Source organism: Colletotrichum phormii (assembly GCF_030913505.1).
Source record: "Colletotrichum phormii strain CBS 102054 chromosome Unknown BDP81scaffold_35, whole genome shotgun sequence".
NCBI classification, from domain to species: Eukaryota; Fungi; Ascomycota; class Sordariomycetes; order Glomerellales; family Glomerellaceae; genus Colletotrichum; species Colletotrichum phormii.
The window spans coordinates 384,479-405,575 of NW_026851477.1; the positions used below are offsets into that span (position 1 = coordinate 384,479).

The window sequence follows — 21,097 nt, forward strand, 5'->3', positions numbered from 1 at the left end:
GCACTGCAATTTGAAGAGAATTTCGAAGTCAGCTCCGGGCGCCTCGTCCTCGCGGCAGATTACCAGGAGCGCGGATAAGTAAATACCGGCTAAGGCGGCAATGACATGAATCGCCGGGAGACATCGCTCACAATGAGACACAGGAGAGTCAGTAATTTGGTGATAGGCAAGGGGCTTGAAGGCTACGAAGGATCGCCAGAGCTCGCATTTCAGTGGCTTATCGCAAAATTCCGCTAGTTGAAAGTATGGCGGCCCAACGGTCGGGTGTTTTTCGAACGGTTTTTGAAGTTCAGATGCATAGGTGCTAAAGACGTTAGGCAGTGAACTAGAGTCGGCTACTTACTCAAGGTAGGTACATGTGGATTCCGATAGGGGCGCTTGAAGTGAATGGATAGCAGAGTGCTGTGACCATATGTAAAATTTACTTAGATTTTGTTTCGTGGCACTCGTCGAGAAGAAAATTGAAGTCGATAGACGTGGAAACAACAGCCTTTAGAACACCGACTTCAGTCATCCAAAGTGAAAGGCATTTTGAGAATAGCCCTCAGGGCGAGCTTACCCAAATCAATCTTCACTGGCTCGTCGGGCTGGGAGAGTGCTTGTTGACATGGCTTCTCAATAAGATGCTGACGTACCGCCAAAGGCACATGCAGGAGTAACAGACAAGCAAATACCGCAAGAGATACCGCGATATATTTGCACTGGAAGCTGTATCTTAGGAATACCAACTTCATATTCAGAGGTCCGATGATGTGGATATCAAACCGACCCGTGTTTGGTTGGCCATGGCGATCCCTATTTGGGATGATGTGAGCGAAAATGCCCGGGTGACAAGTTGCAAGTACAGGATAGACCCAGAAAAGCCCACGACCGTGTCTCCACCCATAGTTGTGAGCGGGTGGAGCGGGCGAGGGAAACTAGACGAACTCAAAATACGGCACGGGATTCTAGGGTAGCGTTCCCATTAGCATCATCAACGCAGGGTAGTCGTGGCGAGATGTAGGCAGTGCGGAAGCACACCAGCCAGCCAATGATCTCATCCCGAATATATATGTTCCAATTATCCGAAATGTAGTCTGAGCTGCTTTTAAGTCTCGGTATCGCTCCTCGTCAGAGCCATTTATCTAAAGACACCAAGTATTTGTCTGTGCTGAAAGTTGACTAGATTGATGATTCGCCCTTCCCGTAATTAGTTTCGTTTACGAAGATCAGGGCGTTCACTATGAAAGCTGTTGTCGCCAAGAAATCCAAACTAAAGCTCGTTCTGATGCATCGGATGACGTAGTGCGTCAAAGTACGAGATATATCATGGCTCTTGCCCGCCAGAGCCCTGTTATTCCAATGTGGTGGGAGTCTGAAGATGCTCTTAGGAATGCAATTCGAACGATCGATAGTTTACAAGAGCCATAGCAATGATATCTCTTCCATCTGATTAAGTATGAATTGTAGAAGCTAATGGCCAGAGATAACATCAAGTCACATGCGTCGGCCTTTGGGTGTTCAGGAAGTTGGGAAAAAAGCCTAGCAGCTGACATGAAGGCATATGAGGTCGGAGACGAAAATATGTATTCTCATGGATGGATCTAAGACTTGATTCGACGTTGTTTTGGGAATCATCTTGGTACATGGCCAGAAGTCATTTCTGCTACGTAAGCAATCCTATGCCATTCGAATAGCACGCTGCACCGGCAGTTGTTCTATTGACAGACTTGGCAGACTATACTTGTTGGAATAGGCCTACATTAGGCAGCAGGAGGTTGCTGCCGCGGTCCGTTCCAGCCACGGTGGTCCGTGTGGCTCAGCCACACGAGGGTGGTATACCCCAGACTTCCTGCCGCCGCTGGCACCTGGTTAGACTTCCACTCAAGAACAACAAGAACAAGCAATATCACCACTACAGTCGGTGATCGTTGCTACCCACGATACTCGAGTATTTTCCTTTTCCACCTGTAAATCCAACAATACTTATAGAGTCTATCGATGCATCATGCATGAAACATCAAGTGCCAAAGTTCTATAAACCCCACGAAAGTTAGAAGCAGGGAAAGCGATGGGGATCTTTGAATGGGACTAAGGAGGGAAAGATCGAGGGAGCATGTTGCAAGAGTGGCAGCAGCAAGCGGAGGCGTCACGGCGTGCTGGCGATGCCAGAGAGGCTAAAAGTTAGAGAGTCCATTTGTGAGTGTTCAAGATACTTACAGACGTCACCAGAAAACTGTTTTCTGAATGAGGTAAGAGACACGTCAGCCACTTCGAGTAGATGCTGTCTACTTGTACCGTAATCGTCGACAGAGGCTGGCTTTCGGTTCGCCACAACACCAACTTCTGGCACGGTGGCACCTCATCCATCGTCATCACCGTGGATTCGGTCCTTTACAGGGACGGGAGTTATGTGTGTGTTGTGTAGCTCAACATGGCGGTCTTACCTTTGTCTTCACACCAAAGGCAGAAGCATAAGCTGTGCATTTCTGAACGTTCATTTGAGGGGTGAAGGAGCAAAGCACGGAGGCAGCATGAGTATGGACACATCAAATCGCCCTGGCTTAGCACGTGTAAAAGTCCAGTCTGCTGAGTGGTTTGCCTTAAAATAATCTGGTAGGAGGAGTCAAGGCTGATGAAGTATTTCTAAATCTCTATTCCTCGTTGCCGCCCAGCTCAGTGACTCGATCTAGGCCTCCAAGCGATTTTGGGATTTGGTCTTTTGAGACCTGGGTGATATCAATGTACTTTGGGAGGGCCAAATTACGTCGAGAGTTTCGTAAAGGGTTAAACAGAATTTCCATGCTATTTTAATCGTAATTCATGTGATTGGGACCCTGTCAGCATAATACAAAGGCCCCATTAGTCGTGAATCTGAATCAGGATGGTTCTCAAACGTTTGCCGAGGACATAGCTTCGACAGAACATGAAGTAAACACCTCATTACATTGTCGAAACAGCCAATGTCATCCAGGATTTTGGACAGAATAACTAGGAAATAAGATGATGAGCTCAAGTAAGTGGATGAATGCAGAAGAACCTGACCCAACCAGACTCTTCACAAACTTGGTAGTAAGGTATCTTATTAAGCCACCAATAGCAGAATGAGTTCAATGTGGGCTTGCTGGGTATCGGCGAGCTGTACGCAGAACCCGGGCGTTTTTCGACAGTTTTTATACAGCGGTAGAGCTTAACTTTGAAAAAGGTACGTGCCATGATGTGGGAAGGAGGTCATCTTCGGGCCTTCTACTCAAATTTGAGGTCGTCGTGACCCGTCATCTGATCTGCAGGGCGGAATGCCACCTCAACTCCTCAAGACTCCGCACAACTCCGCCTTGAACGTGGACTTAGGGTGTCATCGACCATGCCAAGATCAGGAACTCTCTTTTGGTAGCATGTGCCACATCAGGGACCGCGGGGTCGGCTCATGCAAAGTCTACCTGTGTGGGTGAACCTTTGCAGAAGTGTTCGGATGGCTGGCCACATAACGGGCCTATTCACCCCGCCGTGGTTGCCAGTTGGAGAGATGACAGCCGGCACTAATAGAACTTTGCTACCCCGCCATCACCTGCATGATATTTTGGAGATGCCCCGGACTGCTAGGTCAGGTTTAGGTCCGGGGAAATGTGTGCGGGTAGGGCCGTCTCGGGTGGGGGTACTTCGGCGTTGTTTGTTGTGATGCGTGCCGGTGGGAGCAGCGAGGGCAGGTTGGATTGTAAGATGTTTAGTAGCATCATGGAAGCATGTGAGTATGCAATGAGCTGCGACGCTGTTGGAGACCAAGTCTGTGATTTGACATATTAAGCCAAGATAATTCTCCTCGGACTGTCGTTGTGAGGATCGTGGAGCATCACTTCTGAGGATACTTGCTCCAGGTTGGTATCTCGAACGGTCAAACCCTTCACAAGACGACAGCAGCCTATATAACATGAAGTCATTCACAACCCTGGCAGTCGCCACCCTCGTCTCCTCTGTCTATGGACATGGATATCTGACGATCCCGTTCAGTCGCACTCGCCTCGGTGCTGAGGTAAAGACCCAAGAAGTAGTATCAAAGACTGCCTCGACCGTGAGCTAATAGATCATCGGCAGGCCGGCATAGATTCCTGCCCCGAGTGCACCATCCGGGAGCCCGTCTCCGCATGGCCGGATCTGACGGCCGCCACCGTTGGCCGTAGCGGACCCTGCGGCTACAACGCTCGCGTCAGCGTCGATTACAACCAGCCCGGAAGCAGCTGGGGTAGCAATGTAGTCGCGACCTACACTCGCGGCCAGACCGTCGACGTCCAGTGGTGCGTCGACAACAACGGTGACCACGGCGGCATGTTCAGCTACCGCATCTGCCAGGACCAGTCCATCGTCGACAACTTCATCACCCCCGGATACCTCCCCATCGACGACGAGAAGCAGGCCGCCGAGAACTGCTTCCATGCCGGCACGCTCAAGTGCACCGACGTCTCGGGACAGAGCTGCGACTACAGCCCTGACTGCACTTCCGGCCAGGCGTGCTGGCGGAACGACTGGTTCACCTGCAACGCGTTCCAAGCGAGTAGCCGACGCGGTTGCCAGGGCGTCGACAATAACGCGCTGGGGTCGTGCTACACCTCCATCGCCGGCGGCTACACCGTCACCAAGAAGATCAAGATCCCCGACTACGTCTCGAACCATACCCTGCTGTCGCTGCGCTGGAACTCGTTCCAAACGGGTCAGGTGTACTTGACGTGCGCCGACATCGCCATCGGTGGAGGGGGCAGCACCTCGCCGTCCTCTACATGCACGACGAGCGCTGCAGCGACGGCTACGAGCGGCACTTGCGCTATCGCCAGTAACGTGGCCGTCACGTTCAACGAGATTGTCAAGACGGCCCCAGGCTAGACGATCAAGGTCGCGAGCTCAATTGCTGCGCTGGGCAACTGGAACGCGGCGTCGGCTCCGGCGCTTTCGGCGGCGCAGTACACCAGCTCGAACAACCTGTGGACCTACACTGTCTCGCTGCCGGCCGGAACGACCTTTGAGTACAAGTTCATCAATGTGGCGTCGGATGGAACTGCGACGTGGGAGAGTGACCCGAACAGATCCTACACTGTGCCCCAAAGCTGCTCCACTGCGGTGACGGTCAGTACCAGCTGGAAGTAGTATCAAGGTCGTGTTTGTGGTTGAAGAACCTGGGGCAAGTCAGTACTTTTAGTAGTCAGCGTTTTGGATTCCCTGTACATACTTACAGATGCTTGTGTTATGCTTTGTTTCCCTTTATTAACAGTGGAAAATTGTATATATGCGGAGACAGTTGAAGCAGACATGGACTGAGGCCAATATGCCTACATGTAGTTATCGATGGAAGACCACGAAGCATATCGGAGTGGGTTGATCGCGGGCTTCCCAGTTTGTCATGGCCCAATGAACAGGAAGGCTTGCAGGGAACAATTGATGCGCTACACGTGTCTGAGCCACTAATCCTAGCCCTATCAACTCTCGTTCCCCCGCTATTCCGTCTGCTTATGTGGCGCTGTAACGCTATGATGCTCAGCCCTCCCAGGGGTCGAACAAGCTATCGGTGCTTCCCGTCTCGCTTGTACAGAATTGCTTGAAATAATGGGGGACCGCGGGCAGTGCTCGTCTGCCTGCAGCAGTTGACGCGACTTTGGCACTATCTGGGCTTCTTCTAGAATCCTTCGTGAGGCCTCTGTGGACCAGAACATATTACTCTCGTTCCGACTTCTGAGTTGAATCTCAACTGTTTTGCACGTTGAAACATTGTGAAGAGTCTGTTTGTCGAGGCCACTTTGTTTGCCACAGATCGGCGAATGAGCAAGACGGCCAGCTCTGGCGGCCTGAATCCTGACAAGAAACTTTGTACCAGGGCGGCTCTTCTGCCTTGCAAATGTGGGATCCCATCCCGCTCTAGTGCTTACATCTCCTGCGTCTATTGGCCTCTCCATTCGAGCGACGGACCGTTCATTGTAGGCAGCAACATGCTCTCTTTTCCATGCAGAGACGTCTGCGTTTCGCAATCGGCAGCTTATGAGCCGTGTACAGGGGTGAGTCACTGCCACATGCCATGCGCAAAAGAGGCATCAACCGATCAACCCCTGTTGAGGCAGCCACTAAAGCACGATGCCGTGATGCCTGGCGCTTTGCTGGCAAGCTCGACGATTTGTTGTTGTTCTATTTAACGCCGTAGCGGCAAGGGCGCAGCCGCCCTTGCGGCAGACCTCCCGAAGGGTACATGGCGTGGAGGGCCGTAGGCTCGAGCTATATACTCTATAGTACACGCCTCTTCCTAACGTCCTCCAAATCTTGCCCGTGAGCTACTGTCTGTTCTATCCGTCCCTAGTTCCCGCTGGTTCCCTAGTTCCGTTGTTACCGTCTGTCCCTCTAGGAGGAGAAATTCGTTAGTCGGGCCTAGGTCAAGACCTAGTCCTTAGTACCGCGGGCAGATCTTCTGAAAGAAGTCTGTCACGCGGAGAAAGGCCTGGAAGCCAATAGGATCAGTAATTAACTCCTTATAGTACCGGTCAAGAGATCCTATAGGTCCTATAGGATCGAGTGGGCTAGAAGGGTGGAGGGTAGGCCACTGATGCCTCCTCACTAGGGTCTTTTGGCAGTAGACTAGATGGTCTACCGCCTTTGCCTCCCCGCAGGAGCAGGTAAGCAGTGCTTCTGTATGGTTAAAGCGTTGGTGGTATTGTTCGAAGTCTCCATGGCCTGATCGGGCTGCTAGGAGATGATGAAGGATAGCCCGCGGCAGGGCTAGTTCGGGAGCGCAAGCGAGGGTGGCCTTGAGTCCTAGCTGGGTATAACAGGATGTTGCCTCCCGTTTCCACCATTTTTTGTATTGGCGACGTATACGCTCCTTAGCAAGCCGTGCAAGCTCGACGAGATGGCAAAAGAAAGACTTCTTACACTTTGCGCGCGTAAGTTTCTGGGGGTATTGAAATGGAGATAAATATTTGCGGCCGACCATCTTCAACTCGAGTTTGGGATTCAAATTCATCAGCCTCTCTTCTTTCCGTTTTATTCATCACAACAAAGTTTTAACAATGGCACGCACAACCGCAGCAGCAGCGGCCGCTCTGGGCCTAAAGATGGTCGATGAGTCGGCCACAGAGACCAAGACCCCAGCTCAAGAGGAGACAAATGGTACAACAACCACAAACGGCAAAGAGTCAAATGGCGAAACCGCCGAGAAAGACAAGACGTCAACAGAAACAAACGGCGAAGAGAAGAAGGAGGACGAAGAGGAGAAGCCCAAGAAGCCACTCGCTCCCTTCGGCTCAATCGCCTCTACAAAGAACATCTACAAGTCCGCCAAAGACAGCGATGGCAACTGGACATGGGTAGACAAGTACCCCGAAGACGTCCAGGAAGCCACCGAGAATGAGGAGACGGAGCAGTACGCCGTCGTAGTGCGCAACATCAAGAGCAACGATAGCCGGAAGAAGCTCGAGGCCGACTCCATCGTCATCCAGAGCCCCTGGCTGAAGAAGGCCTTGGGCGAAATCCTGGATGGTTACACCGGTGTTGCCTGCGAGCTGGAGCGTCTCGAGTTCGACGCCCCCTTCCGCCCCTTCGTGCACCGCTGGACGGAATTCCGCAAGTACCTGGGCAAGAAGGACCTTGATGCAAACACAAAAGAGCATCTCACTATCCTGCACGACATCCTTCAGTACGAGACTGGTAATACCATCAAGGCCTTTGAGGATTACGTTGCAAAGGGCGTCATCAAATTTGAGCATCTGTGGATGATCTTCCAGCCTGGTGCCCTCGTCCTCTCGGCTCATAAAGGCCCTCTTTCGGCGTTTGAGCTCGAGGAGACCGAGTACATGCAGAACAACTGCGGCAAGTTCCTCCAGCTACGCGCCGACTGTGTCGACTATGGCGGCAAGGAGTTAGGTCGCTACGGCGAGCGCATTAACATCTCCGAGTTCCTCGGTACTAAGAAGATCACCGGCCTCAACGCCTACCCCTGGGCCTTCCACGCCCAAAGGGAAAAGCTGCGCACCTCCCTCATCCAGCGCGGCAAAATCTTTGAGGAGCTGGCCGGGCACAACTACAAGCAGTACTCGGGCACCGCCATCACCTGGGATAGCGAAGGCAACGAGGTGCCCATCCAGGTCGAGGGCCGCATCGTCGTCGACATCAACTCGTTCAACCGCTTCAGCCCCCACCGCAACCGCTACGTCGACGACTGGAACGCCAAGGACATGGAGGCGCTTTCGGTGTGGAAGCGCCAACACGGCCTGGGCAAGGATGGAAATCTCAAGCTGACTCCATACCACCAGATGCTGGCGCGGTCTCGGACGCGTGGCTACTCCCTCAAGCTGAAGAAGTGGCTCGATTTCTTCGTCGAGCAGGTCACGGAGATCACCTGGAACACAAACGCCTTTGACAAGCTCGTCCTACCCGAGGACCAGAAAGAGCTGATCCTCGCCTTCTCCGAGTCGCAGCTCGACGGGTCTACTTTTGACGATGTCATCTCCGGCAAGGGCAAGGGCATCATCTACCTACTGTCGGGTCCTCCTGGTGTCGGCAAGACCCTGACGGCTGAAGCCGTCGCTGAGAACCTCCGTGTTCCCTTGCACACCCTCAGCTCGGGCGACCTGGGCTCGCAGCCGTGGGAGGTCGAGCACGGCCTGTCACGCATCCTGGAACTCGTGGCGCGGTGGAACGCGATCTTGCTCCTGGACGAGTGCGACGTTTTTCTCGAGGCGCGCTCGACGCACGACCTCGAGCGTAACAAGATCGTCTCCATCTTCCTACGGACGCTCGAGTACTACGAGGGTATCCTCTTCATGACGACGAACCGTGTTGACAACATCGACCTGGCGTTCCAGTCGCGCATCCACGTCTCGCTTGAGTACCCCGACCTCGCTCCGGAGTCGCGCCGCCAGATCTGGCGCAACTTTTTGCAGGGAGCAACGCTCAAAAGCGAGGTCTCTGACGAGGATATCGCTGAGCTGTCTGAGTTGAAGCTCAATGATCGACAGATTAAGAACATTCTCAAGACTGCGCAATTGCTGGCTGCTAGGAAGAAGAGTCCTTTGCAGCGTAGTTTCATTGACATTGTTCTCAACATTGAGAAGCGGCGTCCTGGAGGCCAGGGTTTGTAAGGGATCTGACCTAGCCAGGGCGCGTTATTGGCATGATTACACGGTTTCGATGAGTGAGAAAGGCCGGGTAGGAGTTTAGGTTGATTCACGATACAATGAATGATATTTTATGACCACTATATTTGCGCCTTCATAGCCGTGATGTGGACTGTAATATGAAAGATCACGAGACGGAACCCTCAGCCGCGGTACACATGAGTCTCAACCCTTTCGAATGTGGGTTTGTCATCATAGCCTCGGGATAAATATCAGGTTATTGCATGGAAGATCGCCTGTTAGGACTGAGTTACTTGAGTAGTCTTGGCTAATGACTACCTTACTTAGCCGAAGGAGTGTTGTTGTATTAGATAACTTTTAAGTCTCCTGTCAGGTTTGATATCTGGATCAACTAATCGTCATTAATATTAGAATATGGACTATACCTCGCTGAATCTATCTGGATCAACTGTCACCCTACAGTATAATCGACGCCCTTCGTGTATTACCATACTGGCCTGACAAGGGGGGGGAGGAATGGAGCCGACAGCGCGGGGCTCCCCGAGACGACCTCGGGATAAGCCCCACTTTCTCCGGGATCCGGTGTCGCTCGTTGCGCGGATTTCACCGGGTGTCTATTAAGAAATTACGTCTTGATGATATCTGCAGCCCGCAATATACCTCGAGCGGTCTTTGAAACCCACTCCTCGGCGACTGTGAGGTTACCCTTGCCGTACTGGATGCCTTCAGTGATACCGGGGAACAGAACAGCAGCATATCCGGTGTCCAAGCCAGGCGCAGTGATGACATGCTTGTAAAACTCCCGATCAGGCAAACCACCCTGGCTGATGAATCCCCGCTGGAAGTCACGGTACTTGTGGTTTACAACTGTGATAAGGTCCGCGTCGCCCGTCGTGATAGCAAGTTGTTCCAGGGCCTTGACCTCATCGGCCCGCGTCGCAAAGACCTCGATGGCGTCGGACAACTCGGAGAGATCGATCTCAGCATCCTCAGATTCAGCGTACTCTTCCAGGTCGGAGAGGTATGCGCGCAGCTCGGTGGCGTAGTTTGGCACGTCGATGGGGAGGACCTCGTCGTCGGCGAGGTGGTAGGCGAGGAGAGTGAGATACTGGCCGATGGCGGCGTGGACGAGGAAGCCTGGGTCGCCAAAGTTGGCCATCCAGTGGTAGGTGTCGTAGTTTGAGTGGTAGTGCCAGATCGGATCGGTCGCGCCGTTGTTGGAGCCGACGTCGAGCTTGAGTCTGTTAGCTGTTGTCCCCATGAATCGCTATTCAGTGCCTAGTTGTCAAAAGTACTTACCGAGTTAATGCCCCGGTGCAAGAAGCCCGTAAAGTCACTGCCGCTGCCCAGAGACTCGATGATGCCTTCAGAGGACTCCAGCCAAGCGTCGTAGAGGCTGATGTTGAAGCCGCCAAAGTTGGGGTAGATGATCTTCTTAAAGATCTCAGTGCCTACGGTCTGCAACTCAGGTGTGGTAGCGAGGGCGGGTCTCGGTCCTGACACTGCGACGTCGATGTTCAGATACGCCACGGCTGTCTCGGTAAGCCAGTCGACGTTGTCCTCGACCCATTCGGTGCTGCCGACAAGGCCATACTCTTCCGCATCCCAGGACGCGATCACGCTGGAGATGAGTTAGGATCTATAATCACCCATCTCGTATGGTGATGAAGGATCAACGACTTACATGTTCCTCTTCGGCTTCCAGCCCTTGGACACGAGGGCATTGACAGCTTTCGTGAATTCGACTAAGATTGCGGATCCTGAGTTGGGGTCGCCGTTGCCTCCAATCATCCAGGTGTCTCGGTGATTTCCAATGACAATCGTCTCATCGGCATTGGTGCCGTTAATTTGGCCAATGACGTTCCAAATAGGCGTGATCTTGCCTTCCACCAGGTTATCCAGGTGTAGAGTGACGCCCGGGGCCGGGCCGGAGCTGTAATTGGCAATTAACGCGCCTGCCCAGATCGTCCGGTTGACATCCTCTGCAGAAACACCAAAGCCATCAAGGGCCTGCAGCAGAGGCTCAGCAGATGCGTAGGAGATTGGAATTGAAGGGATCTTGGGCGTGACAGGCGAAATGTCTGCGCGGTCGACGCCCTCGTGAGACGGGTAACCCGGAGTAGTTGGGTCGCCCGGGTGAGTAGAGAGGAAGAGGACGGAGCCTTTCTGGACGGCACTGGGATTTCTGGCAGGACCGTCTGCGCGGTATACGGTCAGCATACAGCCTTGGTGTACTCAATGAAGCATATGACGTACGGGGATAGGCCTCGTAGCCGTTGGCAACGGTCTGGTTTCCGTCATCACCGGGGTCGGTAAAGATGACTGCGCCGATCATGCCGTGATCCTGCGCGTTCTTGACCTTCAAGCCACGGAAGAGTCCGCCGTATCTAGCCAACGCAATCTTTCCCTCCAGCTCGACCCCAAGTTCAACTAGGCGATCAAAGTCTGCTTGCGAGCCGCGCCTTTACTGTCAGTTAGTGCATGTTGTGTTGCCAAGGTAGGCTCAATGGACTCACCCAACGTAGACATATTCCGCAGTCACGTGTCCTGAGGCAGAGTAACCGTGGAAAGTCGGTTGGTTATCCTCCCTCCCCGTCACATCGTCCTCCTCCAGTACATCCTCATCCAGCCTGACGTCGTTCGTCGTGCCATTGGAGTAGGTAATCTGCAGCGAAGCATGCACAGGGTAACTCAGATAGACGTGGTATTCCTTCAGCTGCGCATTAAAGCCGTTCTCCGTCCACCGGTCCGCCGTCCACTGGGCAGCTTCTTTCCCTAGGCCCGCAAGCTTGACCTGGTGGCCGTAGTAATCGGACCACTCGTCGACGGTGACATTGTCAAATGCGTTGACCAAGATCGTCTCCTCCTCTGATAGGACCGGAGGCCATACGTCGTCGGCGCGCTTCGCGATGGGCTTGCGGTGCGTGTGCCGCTTCTCGACGAAGAAGTCCCGTTGACAGGCCGAGGCGAGGGCCGCGTAGGTCAAAGCGAGTGAGACTTGACGACAACGCATGCTGGGCAGATTCCTAGCAAGCAATGGGCAAGGATTCAGCTCAATGGAAATCTACTGGCAACGGCCAAATATTGAGAACAAAAAGCTTCTCTGGCGAAGCTCGGCCTTCGGAAGGGGTGGCGGAAAGGCGCAGTTATAGCTTTCGCCCGCAGGCAGCCCGCCCGCAACTCAGTCGCAGAAAATATGCCCAGCGATCGTCAGCTATCGGTAAAGCCGGTGATGCCATTGAACGAGACTTTCCCGCAATATTGCTTGGCATTCTGGAGCTGTTCGCCCTGTTCTGTTTGCATTGGCGATATGCAGGCAGGGTGGTAAGAACGCACGTCGTCATATCTTTCTCCAAGGATCCGGCACTTTGGGGGAGAAGCTGACCCGAGTCCGGGGGAGGCATGGGACTTTCGAGCGTTCTCTATCCCAATCCGCGGACAATGGAAACTGGGATGAACCGACAAGCAGTAAGACGGCGTAGAAGAGAGAGCTTAGCTGCTTGGGAACGTGAGCGACCTGCCTTGTTTCTGCTAGAATTCGATGTATGCCAAGCAATGCCGGCGGGGTAGCTTCGTTCATCGTGGATAAGCTGATGGCACACAAGGAGGACATACCGCGTTGACACGACCAGAGTGTTGATGTGAGGTGGCACGGGGAAACAAATGTCAATGGGTATTCCCCGCATCCACAGCTCCCCTTCCCCTCCCCCGCTTCGAGAAGAACCTAGCTTGTGTGCCCTGTTTGTATGTCACTGACACCGACCCAAGCCGACACCGAAGCCGATCCCGCTATGGCTTCGCCGGTCCTTTTGGAAGGATTCGTTGCGTGCTGCAAGTGACACCATCTCTGTCCATGCACTGATGACGTGAATCTTTGTCGAGCGGAGTTTTGAGCTTGTGAGAAGCCTTTTGGGTACAACCCAAAGTTCTGGATTGGGCTTCAGACCGCGATTATTGACCTGACAAACGTCAGATGAACTATTGGCTCGAGCATATTCCATGGAGGAGAAAGTAGCACGAACGAGACTCGGAGACTGTGTGCTGTAAAATACACCGTACGTGATGGCGAGGACTATCTTTTCCAGATTGCTTCGACCGTCGGACCGACGCATGTCAAAGTCTGGCAGCTTCGCCAAGAGTGTTATCACTGAACATTTTCCGCCAGTACCCATGTCAGTTTCGACAATCTCACCGTACCCAAGTGTTCCTGCAAGGATTGAGACGATAAGGGTAGCGGATGCGTCGGGATTGCCGCCAAACTCTGTCCCGATGCCATGGATGATGTCCAGGAAATTTCTGGCTGGAAAGTGTAAACATTGGGGTACAACCTTGAGCCTCTCACCGCCGAGTCTCGGAGCCAACATGACTGCTCTCACAAAATCAAAAAAGACAACGCAAATGGCGGTGGCAGCTTTCCTTTTCAATCAGTTATTAATCTGCAATACTGAAGAGCACGCGCTCGTCCGCGAATTCCGTAGGTCATTTCGGCGACAAAGTACTCAGTTAGTACTAGTAGTTTGATGCAGTCTAGACTCTCCCCCACAGCTCTCATTCAACATACCCTTCCACAAATGGGTCATGGGTATCTCAGGCGTCGCAATTACATGCTGGCAAGACACTTCAAGCCGTAACAAGATCCCGAAGGCATCGCATATCAGATCACGAAGATTCACTCGACCTCAGTACCACTCGCAACCAGAAATCGGTTGTAACCCAGAAAGCAGCGTCGTAAAGCTTGAGAGGCTCTTGAGGAGTCACTACCGCAAAATCGAATCTCCGGAATAGCTTTACAGTACTGCGATCAGCATTGTCTCCCTTCACGTCAAACGTTCAACATTCAGAAATAATTGACGCCGACTCACCTCAATGAAGATCTTGTTCAACTCCATGGCCGCAATAGTCTTCCCAAGACACTGAAACCGACCATGCCCGAACGCGAGGTCAACTACACCACACATGTCTCGAAAGCGCTCTTCGTCTTCGGCGACTGCTTCCAGCCACCGCTCTGGCCGGAACACGTCCGCGTCACAGCCAAACGTGTCCTTGGATCTCATCAACTTCTGGACATTGACACCCAACTGCGTCCCCTCTGGCAAGAACTGCCCGTGGAGCTCTGTCCCGCCTTTGGCAACTTGCTTGTAGTTGAGGCCCGTTGACGGTGGGTACATGCGTATGCCTTCTCTGATGACGGCTTGTAGGTAAGGTAGCTGGCGGGCTTCCGAGTCGCGGATCGGGGAGCTGATGCGGCCTTGGGCGATGCCTTGGTCCATCTCGCGGCGCAAGGCACCAAGGGATGCCGGTGTGTTAAGCAGGCAGAGCATGGTCATTCGTATCGCCGTTGCGGTAGAATCCGAGCCAGCTATTCTTTTTCTGGGTGTCAGTGTACGTCGAGGTGTTTGAGATGGGTTTGACTCTAGCTCACAATTCCAGGAAGATCTCTGCCAGTAGCTCCTTGTACGTCACCCCGTTACGAAGATGTTGCTGGACCATGTTGTTTTCATCCGCTACGGCGGCTAGCTTTTTGTCTGCCAGATTCTTCGCTATTCTGCCATAGATTAGTCTCCACGAAATGATTCCGGCTCCATGAGAGTCGTGGAAGAGTCTTCGAACCTACCCCATAAGCTTCCCAAAGCCAAACTCATCGCTCGAAAAGGGCAGCAGCTTGTTCAATGGCCACTGCTGCATGAAGATGCCCACCCACGGCACGTTGAGCATGACTGCGAGATACGGAAAGATGAGATTATTAGTTGCCACGTAACTGAATAAATCTTCGTCATTTGCAAGAAATCCAAGCGCTTCTCCGAAAGAAAGCTCGCTGACGACATCGAGGGCAAAATATTGAGATTTATGGGAGAACTCTATCGGTCGAAATTCCTCTGATGTGGAGATGTATCTTGTTTCAACAAGGTTGACGAGTTGCGCGACGATTCTGTCAACGCCGGGTTCGAAACCACCATTTTCTCTACCGGCATACTACAAAAGTGTGAGCTTCGAAGTCATGTGGTTGATCCAGCTCAGATGGTTTCACGTACACCAGGACTCAGCTTCGCTCTGTACTCCTTTCGCAGGTCATCATCCCTCATCGAAAAAAGACTGTCTTGATCAGGCACGACCTTGGAGAGAGAATACCAAGGACCTTTGATAAAGTCCGACCTGACCGCAGATATCTTGCGATATGTGTCCGGATCGCCGAATAAGACTTCATTTGGACCAACGCGGACCAATGGTCCTATTCGATCCATCGATGGTTAGCTAAATGAGAAGAAAAGGATAGTTTCCGTACTTCCAAGATCTTACCATATTTGTCTCCTAAATCTTTCAGCCCGAAACTCAATTTTCCACCTGTTGTCATACGCTGCATTGGCAGAATCGAAAGAGAGTTGAGGAAAGGACCTGGGATGTGTCGTAATCGGTACCACGACCATAAATACCAGGTTGAGAGCAAAGTCAAGGCCCAGAGTGCAATGCTTCCATACGATGCGGAACGAACGAGCGCATCGTACGTGCCTCTCATTCCGAAGATGTAATCTTGGTTTGACATGGCTGATGTGCCGTCGCGTATTAAAGGTAGCGCGGCGCGTGCAAATTGACCAGCGACGACGATGCGACTGATCTACAGCTGCAAGTCTGAAAGAGTGAGACTGAAGGTCCTTGCACTGATTGATATACCGGACGATACTAGCCCACTATCTCGTGCGGGGGAAGCCCTTCCATTCTTCTAGACGTCAATGGCCGGATGACGAGCGAACCCGTTCCGGGACTGAACCCTGTCTTTGTTACAGCCAGGGATCGCCATGTTTGCCTCTGGGTTTTTCTGATTGTTCGGTCGCATCTATCCCATCGAGTGCCAGATAGCTCCATTTTTGCCAAGGGCGGGGTAGAGCCAATAGGGACGGACTTGTGAATCTGTCGAGTCAACCAATAGGGTAACAGTACCTCTGTTCCCTATATATTTTGGGTATGCCATAGGTACCAGCAGTCCCCTTCAATACATAAAGCTATATTACAGTCCAAGCAGCCCTTCCGCGTCCTTTTCTTCTGAATGAGGCTATTCCTAGATATCTCAGCTAGGGTCTGGCAGACCCTTAATACTTTCTTATTACTACAGTAGGAACAAAGTGAATTAGCCCCCCTTGATCCCTTCCTGTGGTTTTCCCATGGAATAGAGGCACTTCCCTCTCGCCTAATTTTTCTTGGCATCTACTGTTAGTGTAATAAGTGGGCTACCACCAAAATCCTTAACAGCTGAAAACCCTTCACCTCTCCTCCGGCGCTCTCCCGCGATGGCCTCGCAGCCTCCGGCGGGCTCTGGACCGTTGCCGGCCTCCTCGGCCGGCCCTGATCGAGGCTCTGGACCCTCTTCAGAGCCGCCCCCATCCTCAAGGGCTAAACGCCGCCGCGAAACCGAGGCCCAGCCACTCCGGCCCAGCCTCGTGGGAAGCCAGCCCGACGCCCCAACAACAACCCCCTTAACGGCTAAGGGGCCCTCGACTATGACTGGGACAGCTACTGGAGCTGTCCTTACAGCTCTTAATGAAGAGGCTAAGCACCATGAAGCCCGAAAGGACGTCTTTATGGCTATTGCTCAGTCTGTGGACAACGTGATCTCTTGCTTTGAGGGGCCTAGGAAGCAGATTGCAAAAGAAGCTACAACCTATGTAATCCAAGCCTTGAAGAGGATTATGGGTAACGAGACTACGGCTCCGGCTCCGAGCCGGAAATGGACTGACGTAGCAGCCTCGGCTTCGACTACAGCCGTGGCCGTAGCCCCGACCCGTACCCGAATCCCCACCCGGCCCGAAGTCCAGACACAGAGTCTGACGGAGACCCGGGCCCAGGCTCTATCCCAACCGAAGGAGGACCTCCGGGTCTTTACCCGTATCCCAGAAGAGGGCCTAGCGGCTGCTAGGAAGCACGCCCCCTTCGCCCTACGCCGGATAGTCTGCCAGGCCCTTAGGCTCCAGCTGGCAGATATCCCACATATCTACCATATTGCAACTGGCTACTTACTGAGACCCCTGAATAAGCAGATCCAGCAAGTCCTCCTTGTAAACAAATAGAAACTAGTAGAGTATCTTGGAGCCTATAAAGTTAAGACCCTTACTAAGTGGTTTACTTACGTCGTCCTACGTTGCCCTATTAAGATATGGACTCTTGATGGCGACGCCCTTGACCTAGCTACTCTGGTAGAAGATGAGGTCCTTGCCTAAACAGGACGTAAGCCTACCCGGGCCCAGCAGTCCCGGCTAGGTATAAACCCTATTATAAACGAAGTCTCCTAGGTCATCTCCTTCTCTATGGAAGTACCACCCTTTAGACTGTTTAACCAAAGCAGCAGGTCTTAGCTTATCCAAAAGAAGAAGACCCTAATTAGATATGATCCTGGATACCAGGGATATTATTCGAACCGATACTATCACCGACAGCCACTCTGTAGCAACTATAGCAGGCCCTCGGGATCCCACGAGACTGGGCCCTGCATAGCTAGACCGAAGTGCGCCAACTGCTCCGGCCCCTTCCAAGCTAACCATAAGGACTGTCCAGCAAGGCCCCTAGTGGTTAATGGCTCCCCTACCCTCCCAGACCGGAAGGAACTCTCCCGGATCCGTAAGGCTGGTCAGAAGGCCTATGAGGCCCTCTATCAGAGCAGCCAGGCTGGCACCCAAGCCAGCAACACCCAGCAACCTAGCAACAGCCTAACGAGCCATCAGCCCGGCTCAAAGCGCCCACGCGCCCCTACCCCTATCCAGGACTCAATTGTTGTAGCGGACGTTAGTGATGCGGCTAGCTGTAGCAGCATGGATGAAGATGAGAATGGGGCTGAAGCAGAAGGGCTGCAAGCCCCTGACGACCCAGTCCTACCCCCCCTACCCAGCCAACCTACCCTAGCTACCTCAAGCAGCAGGGCTCAGCGGGTGGCGCAGAAGCCTGATTACAACGTTATTAATGCCTACACCCACCTCGACCTCGACTCAGAGCAGTAGGCTCAGGCCAGCCTCCCCACGGGCACTACGAGTCGCCCAGTGTAACGTGGGGAAGAGAAGCCCAGCTCATACAGCTCTCCTAGAGCTCTGCTGGGCGGATCAGATCGATATAGTACTGATCCAGGAGCCCTGGATAGGCTATAGAGATAAGATGCAAATCAACACACACCCAGGCTATAACTCCTATATCCCAGTTGACTTCTGGAACAACAGAGATACAAGACCTAGGGTTATGACCTATATACGCAAGAGTCTAAGACTACAAATACAGCAACAAAGGCCTACCCAAACGAGAGATATCTTATGGGTTAAGGCTGGCAACTTCACTATTATCAACGTATATAGGCCGCCAGGTGAGCCGACAAACCACACGACTACTGCTCTCCTAGGATACTATCCGCCAGAAAGAGCCCTTATAGCAGGGGACTTTAACGCCCGCCACCCTACCTGGGAACCAGGCTCCCCTAGCCGGAATCGGGGGGACGATATTGCAGAGTGGGCTGAAGGCTACGATCTTTCGTTTATTGGGGAGGTTGGGGTCCCTACCCATACTCATAGTGTGGAGGCAATACTACTGTATTGGATCTGATGATGATGATGATGATGGGAAAAGCTGAGCGCTGGCTGGGCTGGATATCTGGGCAAGGTGTAGGTGGGGCAGCTCCGAGATGTGAAGGAGCTGCCTCACGTGACCCACCTGCACCTGCCACACATAGGCATACCCTCGACCTAACATTCTCAAATATCCCCTTTGCTGAGGCTTATATTAGCCCACACCTGCACCCAGGGGCTGACCACCAAGCTATCACAACAACTATTGTGGCAGGTGCAGGTGGGTCACGTGAGGCAGCTCCTTCACATCTCGGAGCTGCCCCACCTACACCTTGCCCAGATATCCAGCCCAGCCAGCGCTCAGCTTTTCCTATCATCATCATCAGATCCAATACAGTAGTATTGCCTCCACAGGTTATGAGAGCCCAGCGTTGACTCTTTTTCTTTTTACCCCATATGAATTGATCGCCCAGCTCTGCGTAGAGCCCGTTCAATTGAGCAGTTACTAATCTGTCGACCAGAGATCGCGGCGTCGCGACTGGCAACGGCAGAGGTACAGATTCCTCAAAAAACAACAACAGACGCGACCGTACAGGCCGTCTACACCTATACACACACTATCACGAATCTTTCACCTCCATCGTCATCATGGCTGGCAACCGCGCCCGCTGGGAGGTGCCCGACCTCAAGGGAGAAGAAAATTGGGACCAATGGTACGCAGTACTGCATCTCACCCTTGAGACTCTCGATTACGAGAAGTACGTCGATGAAGACGTCTCTCAACCCCATCGCGATGATCCTATCACTCCAGCGCAGGCTGTGGCCTTCACTACTTGGAAGAGCCAGCGCATTGAAACGTACGGCATCATCATCGCATCAATCAGCAAAGTCCTCGATCGTCTCCTCGCTGATGGATACGACATCAAGACGGCTGACCGCAACCCCTTCCTTCTCATGAACAAATTGAAGACCATCATCCCCAAGATTTCAGAGGATGCCGTCGCCGAGCTCGTTCGAGAGCTCTGCAACCTCAAGCGAAAGGACTTCTCAGATACTCATAAGTATCTCCAGCGTGGCCAGTATCTCATTCGTCGTATCGATGAGCTGGTCCCCTCTTGGCACAAGAAAGCCATGTTCATCCTACTCAACGGATGCCAACAAGAATATCCAGCACTTTACGACAAGTACGTCGAGGACAACACCAAGACTCTTGAAGATCTCACACGCGATCTCACATTCAAGGCCAATGCCGAAAGGACTGCTTCACTCAATGCCGCGAAGGGCTACGTCGCCGTTGGAAACAACAGCAACGGCAACAACAAGGCCTCCGGTAACACCTCAAACAACAATCAGCGACCTAACAACAACTACAATGGTCCTGACTGCCAACACTGCGGCAAGAAACATGCGACTACCTCTTGCTGGGTCGCCCATCCCGACCTCATCCCGTCCAACCATAAGTACCGTGAGAACCTGCTCAAGAAAGCTGCTGCTCATACTTGTACCTCCGAATGCCGGGAGGGTAAGGCAGTCGCGGTCAAGGCTACGCCGAACGTTCTCCACCAGAACACAATGGGACATACAGTCTTGCCGTGCTCAACTTCGATGGCAACGGGCAGAATTAACCGTGACGACATTATCCTGGATTCCGGGTGCTCGCGAACCACTTTCAACAACCTCAGTTGGTTCACCTCCTTCACCGAGGCAATACTGCCACCCATGGAAGTCGCCAACGGTCAGTACGCATCGCCAGCTGGTTACGGCACGGTTTACTTCACTGCCGTTGATCCAGATGACAGCAACAAGGTGGTCGACTGGTCAATTGAGGATGTACAGTACTGCCCTGACTGCCCAGTCAATCTGCTGAGTCAAGGCACACTCCGTCAGCAGGGCTACAAGGTCAGCGACGACACTATCCACATTGGAAACAACGTCGCGATCGCCAAACTCGATTGGCATAACAATGTTGCCGTTATCGTCACCAACAACTACGAAGGCCCGAAAATTAACGCGGCCCTTAACCTTGCTATGGTAAGCAAGAATAACAACAAAGTCACATTTGACCTTATGCACAAGCGACTTTGCCACGCGGGCAAGAGCAGGGTCGTTGAAGCCTGCCGTCGTGTGGGCATAACTTTTCCTCAACAAGAAATTGACACCTTTCACTGCGAGGCTTGCCACCTAGGCAAATCTCAACAACTCATCAGCAGAGAAACCCCCATTCGAGAGGCCCAGCCCGGTCATCTCATTCACATGGACTTGGTACAATTCGAACCCTTGTCCTATACAAAGTCACGTTATCTAATTCACATGATCGACGCGCGTACAGGCTTCCAGTGGCGATACTTGCTCAAGAGCAAGTGTGCTGACGAAGTGCTTGATCGTATCGAAGAATTCATCAACTTCTTCGAAAACCAGACCAACCTTTCGATTAAGGCGTTTCAAATAGACAACGGCACCGAGCTTTTCAATGCT

The 21,097-nt window shown here is 52.7% G+C and overlaps 5 protein-coding genes across 5 annotated transcripts; 3 read left to right on the forward strand and 2 right to left on the reverse strand.

The window, feature by feature from the left end:
* Positions 1 to 3,740: 3,740 nt before the first annotated feature.
* BDP81DRAFT_485516 (starch binding domain protein) lies at positions 3,741 to 5,115 on the forward strand (the record flags this gene model as incomplete). Its single annotated transcript, XM_060595163.1, has 3 exons — positions 3,741 to 4,009; positions 4,072 to 4,833; positions 4,864 to 5,115. Exons 1-3 carry the CDS (start codon positions 3,908 to 3,910, stop codon positions 5,113 to 5,115), a joined length of 1,116 nt encoding a protein of 371 aa, XP_060438556.1. The 5' UTR covers positions 3,741 to 3,907.
* A 1,687-nt stretch (positions 5,116 to 6,802) lies between these two features.
* Positions 6,803 to 9,208, forward strand: BDP81DRAFT_441430 (ATPase). The gene has a single exon (XM_060591593.1). It carries the CDS (start codon positions 7,020 to 7,022, stop codon positions 9,087 to 9,089), a length of 2,070 nt encoding a protein of 689 aa, XP_060438557.1. The 5' UTR covers positions 6,803 to 7,019; the 3' UTR covers positions 9,090 to 9,208.
* A 503-nt stretch (positions 9,209 to 9,711) lies between these two features.
* BDP81DRAFT_334188 (PA domain-containing protein) lies at positions 9,712 to 12,099 on the reverse strand (the record flags this gene model as incomplete). Its single annotated transcript, XM_060585739.1, has 5 exons — positions 9,712 to 10,320; positions 10,386 to 10,707; positions 10,771 to 11,284; positions 11,343 to 11,548; positions 11,603 to 12,099. The coding sequence occupies 5 exons, from the start codon at positions 12,097 to 12,099 to the stop codon at positions 9,712 to 9,714; spliced, it is 2,148 nt and encodes a 715-aa protein (XP_060438558.1).
* Positions 12,100 to 13,002: 903 nt separating this feature from the next.
* On the forward strand, positions 13,003 to 13,770 carry BDP81DRAFT_147219 (uncharacterized protein). Its single transcript, XM_060581900.1, has one exon. It carries the CDS (start codon positions 13,149 to 13,151, stop codon positions 13,605 to 13,607), a length of 459 nt encoding a protein of 152 aa, XP_060438559.1. The 5' UTR covers positions 13,003 to 13,148; the 3' UTR covers positions 13,608 to 13,770.
* Positions 13,746 to 15,600, reverse strand: BDP81DRAFT_334059 (cytochrome P450; the record flags this gene model as incomplete). The annotated part of the gene is made up of 6 exons (XM_060585722.1): positions 13,746 to 13,871; positions 13,949 to 14,450; positions 14,509 to 14,631; positions 14,701 to 15,059; positions 15,119 to 15,315; positions 15,384 to 15,600. 6 exons carry the CDS (start codon positions 15,598 to 15,600, stop codon positions 13,746 to 13,748), a joined length of 1,524 nt encoding a protein of 507 aa, XP_060438560.1.
* Between the last annotated feature and the right edge of the window lie 5,497 nt (positions 15,601 to 21,097).